Here is a 19,343-nt window from a genome sequence, read left to right on the forward strand (position 1 = left end):
ATATCTTCCTCAAGATATCCATTCAGAAAAGCAGTTTTCACATCCATTTGCCAGATTTCATAATCATAGTAAGCCGCAACAGCAAGTAAAGTGTGGATAGATTTCAACATGGTTACGGACGAGAAGATTTTCTGATAGTCAATGCCCTCACGCTGACTATAACCTTTAGCCACAAGTCTAGCTTTATAGGTCTCTATCTTATCATCAGCACCTATCTTCTTTTTGTAGATTCATTTACATCCAATAGGTATAATACCTTTAGATGGATCCACTAAAATCCAGACTTGGTTCAAGTGCATCGAGTCAATTTCTGACTTCATAGCATCTAACCATTTCTCGAAATCGATGTCAGACATCGTCTCATCAAAGGTATTGGGATCATCACCATGACCCCTATCTCTCGTAAGGAATATTTTTTTTTACTTCCTCCGTAAGCATACCCATGTATCTTTCAAAAAGTCGGGAGATCCTGCTAGATTTATGAGGTGGCAAAGAACATCAATTACTGGCTCATGGACTATGGGTTCTCGAGAATCTATAGCTCTAGACTTTTCAGAGACCTTCTCTTCGAGTTTCACTAACCTTCCACTGCCACCATCCTGGATAAATGACATTTCAACTCACAATCACATGGTGATCTTATGGAAGTAGAAGTAGTATCCCATGGATTTTTTTGGATACCCTATAAAGCGAGCTATAATAGATCTATCCTCCAACTTTTTCACTATCTGTCTCTTGACATAGACCAGACATCTCCAATCTTAAGATAACCTAGACTCGCTTCTTACCGAATCATATCTCATACGGTGTGGTAGGAACGGACTTTGAAGGAACCCTATTCAATAAGTGAATGGCAGTTAACAAGACATGTCCCCAAAAAAATAAGAGTAGATCAGTGAAGCTCATCATAGATCTGACCATATCCAATAGGGTCATGTTCCTCCTTTCAGATAACCCGTTGAGCTGAGGTGTTCCAGGAGAGGTCTACTGTGAGACTATGTCGTTATCCTTAAGATGTCTCAAAAATTTTTGACTAAGATATTTATCTCTTCGATCAGATCAAAGAATCTTAATGGGTTTATCCGTCTGCTTCTCTACTTGATGTTTGAGTTCTTTAAATTTTTCAAAGGTCTCAAACTTGTATTTCATTAGATACATATATCCGTACCTAGATAAATCATCGATAAAGATAATAAAATAGATGTAACCACCCCTGACCTACACATCAAATGGCCCACACACGTCGGTGTGTACTAGGATAAGTAGTTATATGGCCCTTTCCCAATATCCTACAAAGGACAACTTGGCCATCTTTCCTCAAAGGCAGGATTCGCAAGCTGGATATGGCTTTGGATTAAGAGAGCCAAGGATCCCATCCTTCTCCAGTCTGTTTATCCTGTCCTCTCCAATATGGCTAGTCTACGGTACCACAAATACTTCTGATTAATTTATCTCGAGATCTCTTTTGGCCTACGACACTCACTATTTGCTCGTTTATGTTCATATTCGCATCAACATATAAGTGATAAAGACTGTTAATTAAAAGATCTGTACAACCAATTTATTTCGTATATAAATGGAACCAAAGTTTTTATTAAAATAAATTTTAAAACCTTCTTGTGCTAGCACAGACACGAAAATTAAATTCCGACTAGCTATATGAACATAATAACAGTCTTTCAAATCTAATCTAACGCCAGACGATAATCGAAGAGGGTAAGTGCCAACGGCCTCTGCAGCAATCTTTGCTCCATTGCCGACCCGAAGATCATGTTACCTTTCCTCAACCTCCTACTTTCTATCAGATCCTGCATTGAGGTACATATATGAGCACTCGAGCCAGAGTCCAATACCCAACTAGAAGTAGAATAAACTGTAAGGTTAGATTCAATTACGAGTATACCTTCGAAAAGTTTATCACCCTTTTTGGTCTTCAGGCTCTCCAGATATTTTGGATAGTTCCTCCTCCATGGCCTTCAGCATGACAGTGAAAATACTTTTCCTTTACCTCAGCCATCTTTGGACCATCCTTCTTCGGCTTGCTCTCTTTCTTTTACTTTTTTACGGATTTAACCTTCTTCCTTCCAATAGACTTTCTCTTGGAAGAAGAAGTGTGCTCCACAGTGAGAACAGTGTCCTTGAACTCTTTAAGGTACCCTCCGTAGTGACCAACATGTTGACTAGTTCGAAATAGTACAGTCAAGTTTGTTCATATAAAAATTCATAATGAATTGACTATATGAACTGGTAAGAAATTGAAGGATCAGATCCATCTGCAATTTCTTTTATATTTCTAGCCTGAGCTTTTCAAGCTCCTTAATGTCCTTGATCATTGTTATATAGTGCTCATAGACAGACTGCCCAATGCACATCTTCAGGTTAAAGAGTTTTTTGGATACTTCGAAGCATGCAGTATGGTGTTGCTCACCATACAACTCTTGCAGGTAAGTGATCATAGCCCGGACAGTGGGCATATGCTCGTGCTGGTTTTGTAACTCATTTGACATGGACGTCAATACATAACACTTGATCCAACTGTCTTCATCCATCTACTTCTCAAAATAGTTCTCTACACAGTAGTAGGATGGTTTGGTAATATAGCAGGATCCTGATCGAGAACATGGCTTAATTTTTCTGAGATCAGGACAATCTTGAAGTTTCTAAGCCAGTCTTTGTAATTATTACCGATCAAATGATTGGTTTCAAAGATGCGAGCTAGAGGGTTTGAGGCTGACATGATGGTTTAACTGTAAGAGTAGAGATTCAAGTTAGACTTTGTACTTAATATTTTAATTTACTTCTGGAGACTTTAAGATGCAAATAATGACTCTCACTAATTTTTTGGATCCCTCCACTCTCCTAGAAGGAAACGAAAATTCTAACGCGATAAAAATTCCTAGTGGGTGCTGCAGTCCCACCGATGGCATGCACCTTACCTAACAGTTATTGGTAACATACACACCGATGCGTAGGCAACTCTTTGCCTAGATGCTTCACTAAGCATGTTGCAGCTACTTGATCTTTAAGTCATGTGGACTCACCTAACAGTTATTGCCCACACTTCTTAGTTAAGCTTGACCCACCGTTCACAAACAGGTGCAAGGCCGTTATTGGGTTCCTTACTAATAATTATTAGGCCCAACCCCATCCCTACCCTAGAGCAACTCTTTGCTAATAGAGTGGTTGCATGTTCCTGATGCAACTGAACTATTGTGACCAGCCAAGAACAATTAACGTCGGTAACACGCCCGCACATCTATAACGGAGAAAGACCTACGGACTTAATATTTATAGAAAGGTTTGGATTTAGGTCTCATCTAATCAGTCATCATATGACTGATCTAACTGGCATAGGCTAAACCAAACTGCTAAGCAACCTAATTCAAGACCCAATCTTTCAAACTAGCCAGATAAGTGAAGAACATTGGGGGTCCCCCCATTGCCTTACTTAGATATCAATTAATTGGCCAAGTCGGCTAACGGAACTCATTAAATAACCACGTCTCATTAACTTGCCTTAAACACCAATAGGTTGATTGAACAAAATTGGTTAGCTCAAACAAATCAGGCTCAAGCCAATGAGCCAAATTAGATTTTTAGGTTAATCAATTCTACATATAGGATTCAAACGATTTGATCAACAATAATTATATGATCATTAACTTAATTGATCTGACTTTTATCAATACTTGATTTGGTTTGATCAATTACTTAATCGAAATAGACCCATATGACTCAAATCAAAAATCTTAAATGCAATCCTATTACATGACTTAATTTATGATTTTCTCATAACAAAAATTCTCATGCACAAATACAAATTTTAGATTCTAAAATCATATTTCAGACCTAAATTCATTGCATGAAAGTAAATTTTAGAACATGAAAATAATTTTTAGATTTTAGCATACAAACATATATCATATATATGCATGTAAAATCAGATCTAAATAAAACTTCAGATCTTAGCATGATATTATATATCTCATATACTAATCATAGATCAGATTCAAGATAAATTTATAATCTAAAAATATAATTATATATCACATATATGCATTAAAATTCAGATCATAAAAAAAATTTAGGTTTTATGCATGCATCTATGTATCACATGAACATAGACTAGAACTCTTTCTAAATCAAAATTCAGATCTATGCATGTAATTACATATCATCTATATGTTGTAATATTAAATCCAAAATCAAATTTTAGATTAGTTAATCCATCTGTACATCTCATGTATCAAAAAAAAAACTGATTTTAAAATTTTTTCAAAAATATGTATGTCAAAATTCGTATATGAAAACCCATGGCTCTAATATCACTGTTGAAATTCGGAGTTTGATGCATGCATATATATTTCAAAATTTTTATTTTCTAAATACCACAGTGAAGAATAAGATTAAAATAATTTTAATCTAAATTATGCATGCATAAAAATATAAAAACTACATGGATCTATTTAATATGCTGAAATTGATATATGCTGAAATTCAGATTGTAATCAAATCACATACCTGTTTCGCAATCTCTTTCTTCAAAACTGGATATGGAAGAGACGAGGCTCTCTATTAGCCGTACAAGTATCTGGTCTCTATGAGTATCTACTCGAAATCAGCCTGAAACAGTCCTCTATAATCTGAATTTTGATTCTCCAAAATTCAGCCTGCTGAATCTGAATGAAGCCTGGATCGCGATTAACACTTGATCTTTCTCCTTGATCTTCTTGTTCTCCTCTTTTCTAGAGTTTTTCCTTGCTATGTGCTACTATCAGATGCTAGAAACTAGCAAGAAAAAGGCATCCAAACTCCTTTGGGCATGGAACTCCTTGAGATGTGTGTCCTAAGGAAGGGGTGTATAAAACACCTAAGAGAAGAGAAAGGAGAGGAAGAGAGGGTGTGGGGAGAGCCTTTGGGTGTGAGGGGCTATTGGTTTGATACTCTAGGGATCTTAGGGAGGTCCCTTTAAATAGATATAAGGATGAATCCTATTCAATCATATAATACAAGTTCTACTTGCATTAGGATTCTTATTAACTTAAATTATCCAACTTACATTAGGAAGTCCATTAGGCACCAACTATTGGAGCCCTTGCACCCAAAATTAGACACCTTCTTTTGCACCCAAAAGACACCTTATATAAAATCAAAGGCCCTCTAATTAATGGACACGATTAAATTGATCAAATCAAAGTGGCACCTCATAATAACTATCAAGGAGATTTATAAGAACTTGCACTCTTAATTTATGTGATCCATAACTTTAGACACCCAATAATTGGAGTCTGATGAACCTTATTCATATAGATTATTAGCAGATAATTAAGTTAGAATTAACTTATCAAATAAGTAATCCTAATAAAAAGAGAAATTGGGTCCAACCATGTGCTAGCAAGATTACCATGAACCCAATGAATTTCTCTAAATCCAATTAACACTTCATAAGCTCAATTACTTATTTCAGACCTAATTTCTTTGTTGTGTGACCTCACAGGTTCAATTCTATCTGGTAGTGAGACATACAATGATCTCTATCATCGTATCATTGAAACTTTTTTCAATAGATCGGAACAATTCTACTCTAACTCAACAAAGATTATTGATCCGAACAATTCTAGTGAGTTCTCACAATCTATCAGTGATACCTAGCAGTATGTACTGGCAATCCAATATAACTGAAATGAACATTTAGGTGTAGTTAATATGTGATTTAGTCCCTCTATCGTGAGTCTCGACTAAATGATAGGTCATGGATAAATCGTCAAACATCAACATCAGTCATATGATAGATTGATTAGCTCAAGTTCAGTTGTGACTTTTATAGAAACTCTTTTCCATCAATTACACTACTGTAGCCACAGACTCTTGGATTTAGCCTCTCAAATCTCATAGGACTACTCCTCTCTATCAAGATCAATAGATCCTATCTTGATGCACACCCCATTCCTACAGTAGACCAACTATCGTCAACATCCACTATAAGGTCTCATTGAGACCCATGTTTATATGTTAATCAAACTCCAGCAGTCTCACTACGAGTAGGAGTACCATCTCAAGTCAAAAGATCAGTCACACAACTACAGTATTGAGACAATCACTAACGATTGAATAGAAATCAAAGTGATCTCTCGTATGGTCACGCTCAGTACTAGTTGTTCTCTAACAACCATCCACACTTGTCATCCTATGTCTCTACACAGTAGACTAGAGATCCATTTTTTTTAAAGAAGCGATTTGTACGTCAGTCTGTTCGGATCTATCATCATCCTCACGATGATCCTATAATCAGAAGTATTTAAGAATTAAATACATATCTCTAATTCTCAACACTTTGAGAATATGTATCGAAGCTAATTCTATAGATGATTCAAGGACACATCACACTTGAATGAAAAAGAAAATCTTTTTATTGATCATATCAATATATTAAGTACAAATTTGTATCTAGATTTATTACAATATATCAACCATATTGACTTCTAGGACATACATCTAATAATATTGAATTGGTTATGCGGATCTCTTGAGGTGGAATCCAATAAATGCTTGGGGACCACTTGTAGGCTATGGATGCCATGTGTTGATGGCAGCTCACAATAAGGAAATTGCAAGGACAGGGCTAGAGGTTAAGGTAATTTAATAGATCTTTTTTTGTAATAATTGGTGTTTACTATGATTTAGTTTTAGAATATCTAAGTTTCTTAATTTATCAATTAAATAAAGTAAGATTTATTTCAAAATATTTAAGTTTCTTTATTTAATAATTAAATCAAAGCATGATTTAGTTTACAAGATTATATTTTTCCCCCTTTATGCATGGAAGGAGGAAGATACTTTATTCCCCCCCCCCCTTATGTACATTTGGTTGATTAATAGAAGTTGATTAGGAAATCTAATATATATAATATAAAACGGAGACCTCTTAACGGAGAAGCCTCCACGTGACATGTGGATTATTAAAAAAAAATACATGAAGAATTTTTCTCGAGTTAGAGGATCTCCTTGGATTCATCTTGGATTGCTTGGGGTAACTCTTCTTTCCAAGTAGCGAAAATTATCGTTCCTGTGCATCCAGTTTCTGCTGGCAAGGCATCCCTTAACCAATCCCAAACCTTTTCGTCGACCACATCATCTAAAACAAGCAAGTAATCTTGGCCCTGATAGTAACTTCTGATTTCGTCTCTTAGCATCCCTCCATCCATATTGTGGATCTCTTTCAAAAATCGGGTGCGCTACTCGTAGAATCTAGTCAGCATGCTTCTTAAAAGGTCGACCTTTTCACTAGACATGGATACTGCTGCCCATGAGCGACAGTGGAAACCCATCTTGGCCGGGGATTCATAATAGACTATCCTCATAATAGTGATTTTCTCGGTGCCCGCTGACCCACAATGAAGATTAGCTTGTGCCCTCCACCTCCGCCAAGCAAAATGGTCGACTAATTTGATGGCGTTCGGTCCTCCCCCAAACCGACAGACGAAAGTGTTGTTCTCTACCATAGTGGGCATGATCTCATCTTCGTGCATTCTGTTGTGAACCATCCCAATCTCTTTTACGAGTTTTGCCAGTCCACACCATGGTGCATTCCATCTATCGAGATCTATCCTCTCTCTACACCTGAAGTGGAAAGTTTTAATCATAGGTATTATTTATTTAATCATTATCTTACTGTTAAATTATTTTATATGACAAACTACTAACTAAATTTGATAATTTTTTAGTAAAGATTTATCATGTATAAATAATATTCAAGAGATTATATTTAAAAGCCAATCACAAACTTCTTCCGCTGATCCATTGTCTATTAAAATGATGACAATTCAAGAGATAAAATCTATCGAGTGAGATTGTCATAGACAGGTGATTAAAATTGTATAATACTAAAACTTCATTTATATATCATATAAATTTTTTAAATTTGATATTTATATTTGAAGATATATAATCATAATTAAATATTGAACTATTTGATTTATAGGAGACTATCTTTAATTATGAGGCTCCAATTAACGATATCAAAATAAGATATGGATGGTGCTATACAACATGCCAAGTTTGTTAGAAAAAAAGTAAGATACACTGATATTAGATTCTGATGTGATCGATGTAATATAAATCTTAAATATCCAATACCAAAGTTTATTTTGTATTTGATATTTAGAATTTACTAATAAAAGATAAATATATATTTTAGATCATAAAAAAAATTAAAAATTTGTATATTAGATATTTTAATATCACATTTCTTGCTCATGTCTATTATAATTTTTTATTTATTAATTATAATAAATTTTAATTTGGTTCTATTCTTTTCTATTCTTTAGATACCGATTACAATTTCATGTAGAGGATTATACTGAATTTGCATCGTTTGTTCTTTTTGATAAAGTTGCTCAATAGTTAATAGGCAAACTAGCTAAAGAATTATGTATGGATAAGATACATGTAATATATATTTTATATTTTATTTATCTAATAAATTACTTGACGATATCAAGTTGTGTATTTCTCTTCGTGCAGAAAGATGATGATTCTATTGTTCTCTTAGAAATCAAAAAAATTATAGAAAAAAATTATATCTTCCAAATTAAAGTTGATAAATACAATCTCAAATAAGGAGAAATAAACTATACTGTTCTTAAAATAGTTTCAAATGATGCATGCAATGAATCAAAATGTAAGAAAAATTGAGAAAAATTTGTTGTGAGTGATATATTTTTATTTTTTACATATGGATGATTATATTTATATATTATTCTAATAATTGATAATTAAATCTCTTCTTGTATATTGAAGTAGATGAGGATGAAATTTTTATTATTGATATAACTATGAAGAAAAGATATATACGTGGGATGCAAATAGGTGGTCATACTCTGCTTGATGATGAAATTTTGGAATAATTAATGCCAAAAATATTGATTCAAGAAATAATTTCTTTATCAGCAAAAGACAGAAATGATTATGTTACTTCTTATTATTATGTTATTTAAATATTTTGAGTTTCTATTTTCATTTAGAATATTTGATATCATCTATGATATCTTTTATATTATTTGAATTTTTAATTTATAAAAATATTATTTGAAGAAATAAATATGTACCGTGCATCGCACGGGGTTTTAAGCTAGTGATTAAATAAAGTGAAGTTGTGCTTATGATATTATTCTGTTGGCTAGTTGCTTATGAAATATATATATTATGTAGGGAGAAAAAATAAGAGTTATACATGACAACAGAAAGAGAAAGCACTACTCAAATGGGTCAACCATGTGTATCTGTTAGTAATTCTATTACTGCTGTAAATTTAGACCAGCATATACATCCATTTGTGCCTAGTACGCCGACTGGTGTTTCTTCTACTGGTGCAAGTTTAGACCAGCCTATACATGTGGATGAAGCAAGTAGCCAAGATCAAGGAGAAATTAGAAACAATGGCAAACTAAGAAGCAGTGCTTGGAGTCATTTTACAAAGATCGAAGTTCATGGAGTTCCAAAGACAAAGTGCAACTATTGTACTAAGCTACTTAGTGGTGACTCAAAAAATAGGACGAGATATTTGCACAGTCATTATAAGGTATGTCTGAGGAGGAGATATGGAGTCATTAAACAAAAAATTTTGATGAATAACCTTGCAAAGGAGGGAACATAAATAATGTCAGCTTATTCATTTAATCAAGGAACTGGGAAGAGTGAGCTGGCTGCAATGATCCTTCTCCATGATTATCCTTGAGTATAGTGGATCACGTTGGATTTAGGAGATTTTTGAACATAGTGTAACCATTGTTCAAGATTCTTACTCAAAACACCATCAAGGATGAGATCAAGACTATATATAAGGAAGAGGAGAGACAACTAACAAATTTGATTTAGAAGAACAGAAATAGGATAGCAATCACTACTGACATGTGGACAGCAAGCAATCAAAAGTGAGGTTACATGGTTGTTACCGCACACTTTGTTGATTAAAATTGGACATTACAAAGTCAAATTCCTAGATAAGTGATTCATATGTTATATACTTCTTGTTTGATATGCTTGAGTGACTTATTTTATATAGTTGCTAATATTTTGATTTTGAATAGGTTTGCTTATGTTCCTTCTCCACATACTGCAATGAATCTTGCTGAGGTGCTTTTGCATGTTTGTTGGATTGGAATATTGATACTAAGTTGTTGATAATTACTTTAGATAAGTGTACTATCAATGATGCAATGGTTGATATTCTGAAGGATAAGTTGCAGCTTAGTACTTTATTGTTGAATAGTAAATTCTTACATATGCATTGTTGCACTTTACATATTGAATTTAATTATGAAGGATGGTTTAGAGGTGATTAAGAAAGGGATAGAAAATATTTATGGTAGTGTGGAGTATTGGATAGCATCACCTCAAAGATGTGAAAATTTTGAAGAAATGGCTCACCAAATCGAGTTAATGGTATCAAAAAGATAGGTCTAGACTGTCCAACTAGGTGGAATTCAACTTTCTTAATGTTAGAGACTGTTTTGATGTATAAAGGTGTTTTTGCTAGGCTGAAACAATATGAGACAGGATTTAAATATTGTCCTAGTGATAATGATTGGGTACTTGGTCAGAAAATTTGTCATAGATTTAAATTATTTTATACAGTGACTGAGATATTTTCTGATACCAAATTTTTTATAGCTAATTTGTATTTTTCAAAAATCTGTGACATGATATTAGAGTTACTTAAGTGGCTTGAGTCTCATTTTAAAGTGACTGAGAAAATGGCTAAGGAAATGTTGATTAAATTTAACAAATATTGGGATGAGATCCATGTTTTAATGGGCGTTGCTACAATTTTAGATTCAAGATTCAAAATGTCCTTGATTAAGTATTATTTTAGTAAAATTTACAAGAATATGGCTACTGATAAGATTGAGAAGTTACAAGAAGTTTGTTATGAATTGCTTAATGAGTATCAATTCAGGCTAATCTGGAAAGACAACATGAGAAAGATTTCAGTTTGATGCAGAGTGATCATGGACCTATGAATGATCAATTGGCTGATTTTGATTTGTATGTGCGGAGGAAGAAGAAGGCCAAAAGTGCTTCGATGAAAATGGAATTGGATCACTATTTGGAGGAGGATGAAATACCTCGGTCTCCTGATTTTGATGTCTTGCTTTGGTGGAAAATAAATGGATCTAAGTATCCAACATTGTAAATGACGACTAAAGATTTGTTTAGCATCTCCATATCCATTATGGCTTCTGAATCTACTTTTAGCATCGGTGGGAGGTTGTTGACTCCATACTACAGTCGATTACATCATAAAACTGTAGAAGCCTTGGTTTGTTATGGCAATTGATTAGATAGAGGTATTTTCATGTATTACATACTATTACTTTTCTTTAATTGAATTTTTTTATTTGATGTGTTGATTGTTTATGTAAATTGATTTATGTTTTGTATAGATACTAATACTACACTTTCCAAAGAAGAGCAAGAGAAGATTTGTCATGTTTTTGAGGATTTTGCACTTGAAGACAACAACTCAAGTACAAGTTTTTTCTAGTAATTTTTTCAATGAATTCTATTCTTCATGATCATTATAATCAATTATTACTAACAATGATTAATTGTTTGAAGGTGGATCGGGTGAAGAATGATGTTGCAACTAAGGATTGATCGAGAATTGTTCTTTAAGTCTTTTTGGAACTTGAAACTTAGAATTAGATATGCTTTTAAATTATGTTTATATTTTTTTATACTTCAGAGGTATTGAATTAAGAGTTGTTGAATTTTATTTGTCTAAGATAATTTGAATTTTATTTTGATTGAATGTGAAACTAAGTATTGTTGAACTAAAAATATAGCTGAATTTTATTTGTTTAAGATATGTATGATTTATGGAATGGTAGTGTGACTTTAGAGTTAATGAAAATAAAAAAAATACTCAATGTGACTCAATTGGGTTCGGATTGGATAAATTCGAATTACCCGATATCCGATTGAGATGGATTTGGGCAAAAAAAATCCAATCTCGATAGTGTTTGGGCTAGGTTTGGGTAGTTTATTAGATATTTGGGTTTGAATTTGGGTTTGGATAGTTAGAAAGTCGATCTGAACCCAGCCCGATGCTATCCCTACTCCATTGTGCTCATTACGCTCAATAGTGGTGGCGGCGACCAAAATCGGAGAGACAAGCTTCACCCCCATGGGCAGGCATAGTCTGAGAGCATCATCACCATCTTCCATAATTACGAGCAGCACACCACAGGCATCTCCATCCAGACCCTCACCGCCTTCTCCTGCCCAACACCATGCACGAGGATGTGTGCTCCCTTGCCAAGAAGCACCACGCCTCCTTCATTGTCCTCCCCTTCCACAAGCACCCAATGGTCGACGGCAAGTTTGTGGAAGGTAGCCCCAACATCCGCACCATCAATCTGAACATCCTCTCTGACCCCCTTGCTCCATCGTCATCTTCATCGATTGCTCCCTTAATGGCGCCAAGCGGCTTTGTGCGCACCACTGCTTCACCATCCTATTCTTCAATGGGCCTGACGATCGTGAGGCCCTCGTGTATGCTGCCAGAATGGCAGAGCACCTGACCATCAAACTCACCATGATGTGCTTCATGGAGGGTGCAACCTCCCTGCCAGTTGCACCTCCGCCATGGTCATCATGCACAACAATGCTGGGGGTGGCGACACTAGTAGCAGTGACCAAAATTGGGGCGGCAAGGCCCACCCCCACGGGTAGGCATAGTTCAATTTTATGGCATTCAGAGAGGGTCATTGGTCAGGGTGGGAGAGAAGAGAAGCGGCATCAATTTTGTGGCATTCGGAGGGGGGGAAGACATTGATGTTCTTGATGTCCAGGGGGGAGGCCGAAGGCAGCAGAAGGGAAGTGGTAGAGGAGGGTGCGGAGGGGGAGACCGACAGCGGGGGCATTGTCCATAATGGGCTGGATGAGGACAACATTGGTCGGGGTGAGGAGGGCGATGGAGACGACATTGCGGGGGGTGAAAGAAGGGGATCATGTGGCCCGTCGTGAAGAAGGGGATCATACCGGCATAGATGACGCTGGGCCTGCGATGGTTGGCTGCATGCTTGTTCCTCATTTTGGAGTAAGTTGGGCTGAGCATAGAGGGAAGAGGAAGGCTGGCGGCGGTGCTGTGGTGGAAAGGGTCGAGGATGCCGAGGAGACGAAGTCGGAAGAATTTTTTTTTACCCTTTGTTCGAGGCTATTTTGGTCATTTCAAAATCTATAATGACGTGGCAATGAGATTCCTGTTAACATTAATGGACTCCTTGTATTTTCGATCTATTCTCAAGGGGTTTTTGTAATTTAGATATTACTTGGGCATCCATAAAATTCATCATTACACCTTTCGATCTCTTTTCCACGACGGCACTGTGGCGGAAAGGGCCGAGGATGTCGAGGAGACGAAGTTAGAAGAATTTTTTTTAACCCTTTGTTCGAGGCTATTTTTGTCATTTCAAAATCTATAATGACATGGTAATGAGATTCCTGTTAACATTAATAGACTACTTGTATTTTCGATCTATTCTCAAGGAGATTTTTGTAATTTAGATATTACTTGGGAATCCATAAAATTCATCATTACACCTTTCGATCTCTTTTTCATTCACAGTAGCTCTTCTCTCTCAGAGAATCTCAATTGCATGATCGCCTCCCTATTATCTCATCCATGCTCTTTTTTGTACTCTCCGTTCTATCTACAATACTCTTTTATTTAATAAGTCACGAGAGAATATGTATGAGAAATAATGACGGATTCAGAGAGAGAAATTCAAACATGCTTATGATACTAAAACTATATATAGAACCTTTCGATGTATAAAATTAAGTAAAATAAATTAGGAATGATAATAAAATTACTTGAATATCATATAAATGTTCAAACCTAAAATGTGGCACCCTTATAGATGTTTTGCCTTCCTGACTATACCTTTATAATATTTGAAATGAGAAATCAAAGATGAATTTGCCCCAATTATATATAAGAATACGGTTAACAATTTTGACTATGTTTTAGTAGGAAACAAGAATACCAACTCTTGTGTTTGGGACAAGGAAGGCTCCTATTTGTTATTGCATAAACCTTCATTTAAAAATATTTATCTCTTTTATTATTATTTTTGATATATGAAACCAAGTGGTTATAGTGATTTAACATGTGCCACCTATAATACACATGCCTACGAATATTGGATTGGGTTGTGCTTTTGGCTCCATATCTCTTTTTCATTATCATTCAATCCTATTATATAATGTAAATTCTATTCTGTAGCAAGGATATCCATATTATTGATTTTGATTGATTTTTTTAATAATATCATATCTTTATAACCAACAAAAAGGATTTGTTGGAGATTGATCACTTGCATATGTATGTACCGCCTCCTATCTCTTTTATCTCATACTCTTTTTTTATGTACTATTCAAATTATCAACCATGCTAGCCAATGATAAGCACTTTATAGTTGTTGCTAGGTCAATATCATGTATTGAACTTATATCTTGTATAAAACTTTCTTGTGTATAGTTTGCAGATAAAAATTAATTATTTTCTACTAGGATGCTATTGATCAACTTTGTATCAATAGAAATTTAAACTTTGAAACATCAAATTTGATAAAAATATTTAAAAATATATCATTAGAAAAATATCATAATATTTATCTAGATGTACTATCTAATAAATCTACGAAGACTTCATCATTATTAAAATTAAAAAATTAAAATGAATACATTCTTCTTTTATCCTATCTCCCATCATAAATAAAAAATGTCACACACCATCTGTCATACTTCTAAAATCATTGGTAGAGAGCACCTAAATCAATAACCAATAATGAGCCATGAATTAATTCACATCTGTCTAATACATGGGCTCGTTCTTTTGTGGATAAATATCATGGGAAAGTTGGTCAACTTTCCTATTGACCAACTTACCCATGTTCTCACAGATTTCAAGATGGATAAATTATTTTCATGGATGGTATTTACCCATGAAATAGGAGAAAAATTTTACCCATCCAGGGATGGCTAAATGATTTTCCCATCAACTGGTAAAGTGATCTCTTAATTTTATTCCTAAAATATCTTTTTTCTCGTTTCCGATGCTCTATCGTTAATGCCTAATAACTCGACTAATAAAATATATCTTTATTAGAAGTTGATAATTTTATTATATTAGGATAATTTGGTATAGACTAAAAGCTTAGTTTGGTACAAAAAAAATTACTTAGTTTGGTAAAAAAAATTAAACTTTATAAATAAATCATCAAATTTGACCCAAGAAGCATAAAGGGTATTATGGAAAATATGGATAAATTTAGTAATTTATTGAAAAAATAATAATGCAAAAAAATATGAGGTAAAGATTTTATGTATAAAAAAATATAAATATTTTTTTTATTTAAATATTATAAAAATATTTATTTAAAAAAATATAATTTTATAGTTTACCTACAAAGACGGGCCAAAAGGAGAGCCGGGGGCTCTCCCAGCGCTCCATCGGTCGGAGGATGGGCGCGCCACGTGTCGGGCTCCGCTTCCCCGATATTTTTTTTCTCCGAACCATCCCAAACCCTCGCGATTTTTCCCTTTCTCTTCGAAGCTTCTCGACCCCTCCGGACGTCCGTCTCATCCCCGCGCACCTCGCCGCCACCTCCCTCCGGTCTCCGTTGTCACCTTCCTCCCTATCGTCACCGGCATCGGCCCTCCCTTCCGATCTCTCTCCCTCAGGTGCCTTCCTCCCTCCCGCCCTTTTTTTCTTCGAAACTTCTCGGCCCCTACGATTATCTCTCTCAGGTGCTTTCCTTCTCGCAGATCGGAGCCGCGCTACGCGGCGTTGGGCTCCCCCTCCAATCTTCACAGGTGCTCTCCTTCCCACAGATCTCCGTTTTTTTTTTTCGGCTTGAAACCTTCCAGATCTCTCGCTGCGGGTGTATATGTATGTATTATGTATATCTATACATACATATATGCATATACATATACATATGTGTGTGTATCTATCTAATAATTTTAAATTTGTCAGTCATTTTTCATATGTCCTTAATGGTGTTAGAACTTTGATAAACAATTAGGTCACATTACAACAAAAATATAAGTTAGGAAAATGAATTGGAAAAAATCGATGTTTTAGATTTTTTTGCCTAAAATTGAAAGATGTTGGTACAATTTTTTCCAAAAAAAAAAGAAATCATCTTAGCAAACATCTTTTTAAAAACTTGAAGACGATCAAATCAGTCTCAACCAACCTATTATTGCATGCATGACTGGTGGTGTGCACCAATATAGCCTTGCATGTAATAATTTTCCATAAAAACATCGATTTTTATAGTGTGCTTTGTTCAGTGTGCTCAAAAGAGTGTTTTTGCAATTATATCACTCCCAATGTATACATTATATTGGCATATATGGCACTTATTGTCATTTAAATTTATCAAATGCCATTTTGATTTCTGTTTTTTCTTGACAATTAGAACCTATCCGATAGATTATGGACTTCGGCATTTGGATGGAATGTTAACTGCAGAATGTTGCAAACAAAAATCTGTTTAGTGCAATGTTAGTGAGGATAATGAAGATATTCATCCTTTCGCTAGTTAACAAAGAAAAATGCATATTTGAGGTTTTGAAGTCGTGACCATCTTACCCATTGAAGAGAACATATAAACAAAATAAATAAATAAATAAATAACTTCTCCTGATGATGCTATATGTTTCATCAACTATTATTAATGGTAATCTTTTCCACTTTGATTCGTTTCTAGGCACATTGCTAATGTGGTCGGTGAGGAATTGGTTGAGGTGTTTAAAGTTTTAACCATTCTTACACATTAAACAAAAGAAGAAAAATAAAAGAGATGGTTCTTTTTCACCCTCATCCCCCTTCTATGGCCAGTGGTGTAGTGGGCTTCATAATGGTAGTAACTAGTAAGCCATCACCCAGACTACCCTGGGCGAGGCCATAACATCACCAGCATTTCTGAACTGCTAAAAATTGGGCCAGAGTTGTGGCTAGCACGTTGAACCACCATGACCTGCAGAAAATCACTTCAACCGGACCAAACTGCACTCTTCTGTTGTAATATGAACTCCTCTTATATATGATGCTCGTGCCTGTTTTGTGATCCATAACTTCGTTTGTTTCTGCTTTGATCCCATTGCTTCAGTTGTGGATGGGGTTATTTGTAACTTCAATGTTTTTGATTGAAAAATATTACTCACTAGATAAGGAAGAAAATAGGACAGTTTTCTTTTATCAAGTTGCTTTGTTACTAACGGATTATCCTTTTTTCTTTTCTGGCATATTGCTTTGCTGGTTTGCAAGGATATGTACAACCCTGATGGGCTGATATTATAACCATCTTCTCTTAATTAGATAAAGAATCCATTTTGTTATTGTTTTCTGCTTTAATTCTAAATCTCTAACTAATTTTGCTTGTGATTTTGTGGATTTTTCAATCAAGCATTACTCTATCAGAAGGCATGGCGACTAGCAATACTGATACCAGTAATGGTGTGTACAAACCCAACAGATTTGTACATGGTAGATACTATTGTACTTCTCTAGTTTATTAGAGGTATAAAAAGCATTGTTTTTTAATGTATATTAGCAGCAAGGAAGAAGGAAGTGAAGAAAGAAACTCGTCTGGGTTTGACCTATAAGAAAGATAAGGATTTTGGAGAATGGTATTCTGAGGTACACAGGAGTACCAATGTTTGAATTTCTCACTACATTATATTTGTCATTCTTTCTTGTTAGAGGTAATAACATGAATTATTTTCTACATGTTTATAGGTTTGTGTTGCTGGTGAAATGATTGAATACTATGACATTTCTGGCTGCTATATCCTAAGGCCATGGACGATGGCAATCTGGGAAACATTGCAAGTAAGTTCTTTGATTTCTGACTTTGTATTGGTGAATTATAGTTGTTTTAGTCATACCAGTTATCAATAGTCTGTTGATGTAATTTCTTGTAGCATAGTTTTGTTAACTCGTCTACAACCTTTCTAAAATACACTTTCTTTTTTTTTTTTTTTTGGTGGGGGGGGGGGGCTGGTATTTTCTATGCCATTGTTTTTCTTAAAAATTATTTATCTGGAGATCATATGATTGAGCTGGGCTATTTTTTTTTTGTAAATTGATAAACTGTCTATCCCTCCATAATCTGAAAAGCCCTTGGATTGGTTTGGGAGGGGGGGGGGGAGGGATCCATTAGTGATGTCTGATTAGGGTTTCTACACAAGCAAGACAGCCAAGAGGTCTGGCAACTTGCTCGCTTTTATGTGGACCAATTCTGAAAAATCTTAATCAATAAGAAGATGGCATGCTTGCCAAGGGATAAGTAGCTAGTCTTGTTGATTGTTATTGCTCAAGTTTTCTTAGTAATGGTGTAAGGGGATAGGTAGACCCACATATGATCCTGTATGAGTTATCTCATATTGGAATCTGAGGCGATTTTGAACCTGATCTCCAAATTCTGATAAATTTGAGCAGACTTATTCTATCTTGTTAGATTAAACCCATCTTGAACTAGATTAGTTTTGATCCAGACTTGTTCATTAACTAGGTCAGAGCCATGTCCAATTCATCATTTAGGAATAGACGGACCACATTTAGCCAATTTGCATCACTTTCCTTTGCTTCATTGCTGAATGCAAATTGCTCTTGGAACACTTATTTACAAGCAATAGACATGGATGGAAGTGTTTCATCAGATCTCCATAAATATTTATGAGCGCAGCTTGCAACATGCTTTCTGCAGATCTTTTGATGAATATCTAAAACACAACCTATTTATGGATGCATATTGAAAGAGGGTCCATATATATATATATTGTTCACTTTTGTCCTTCAATCACAATATATGTTGCATTCTTTATTTTGTAGGACAACATCCCACTATTTCCATGGCAAATAAACCTCACTAGGATGGACTCATTGTTAGGAAAATATAACAGGAAGCTTTGGTCCTTTTTCTTTTTGTAGAATATTTCAGATTCTATAAGGACCACATGATAGGTCCTGCTGGCTTCTTTGGCATCCTTTGAAATGTTCATTAACAAAAGGTAGTAGCCTAACTTTAGCTGAATGGCACTTAAAATTTCATAACAATAATGTTTCTTGGAAATAGTTTCATTTTCTTCTGCTTGGTGAATGTATATCCATTATAAAGGAAATTAAATATGAACATGAATGCCATGATTGACATTTTGGCATAGTGTGATTATTGCTTTGCTAGTGTCATATGATCTTAAGGATATTTTAAGACAACTAATTTGTTCTTTTGATGTACAAGTAGATATATGGAAAGATAACTCAA

General features: G+C 34.9%; 1 protein-coding gene across 2 annotated transcripts in view; it reads left to right on the forward strand.

The window, feature by feature from the left end:
* Positions 1-17,021: 17,021 nt before the first annotated feature.
* LOC105042074 (proline--tRNA ligase, cytoplasmic) overlaps positions 17,022-19,343 on the forward strand; it is a 35,869-nt gene continuing 33,547 nt past the window's right edge. The window contains exons 1-3 of one of the 2 annotated variants that reach the window (XM_073253967.1): positions 17,022-17,533; positions 17,634-17,716; positions 17,816-17,908. In XM_073253967.1, the coding sequence (XP_073110068.1) occupies positions 17,503-17,533; positions 17,634-17,716; positions 17,816-17,908 (207 nt within the window). In that variant the 5' untranslated portion in view covers positions 17,022-17,502. Of the gene's footprint in view, positions 17,534-17,630; positions 17,717-17,815; positions 17,909-19,343 lie in introns of both variants that reach the window. The other variant, XM_073253966.1, reaches the window with a different exon arrangement.

This window comes from Elaeis guineensis, chromosome 3, assembly GCF_000442705.2.
Source record: "Elaeis guineensis isolate ETL-2024a chromosome 3, EG11, whole genome shotgun sequence".
In the NCBI taxonomy this organism is placed as follows: Eukaryota; Viridiplantae; Streptophyta; class Magnoliopsida; order Arecales; family Arecaceae; genus Elaeis; species Elaeis guineensis.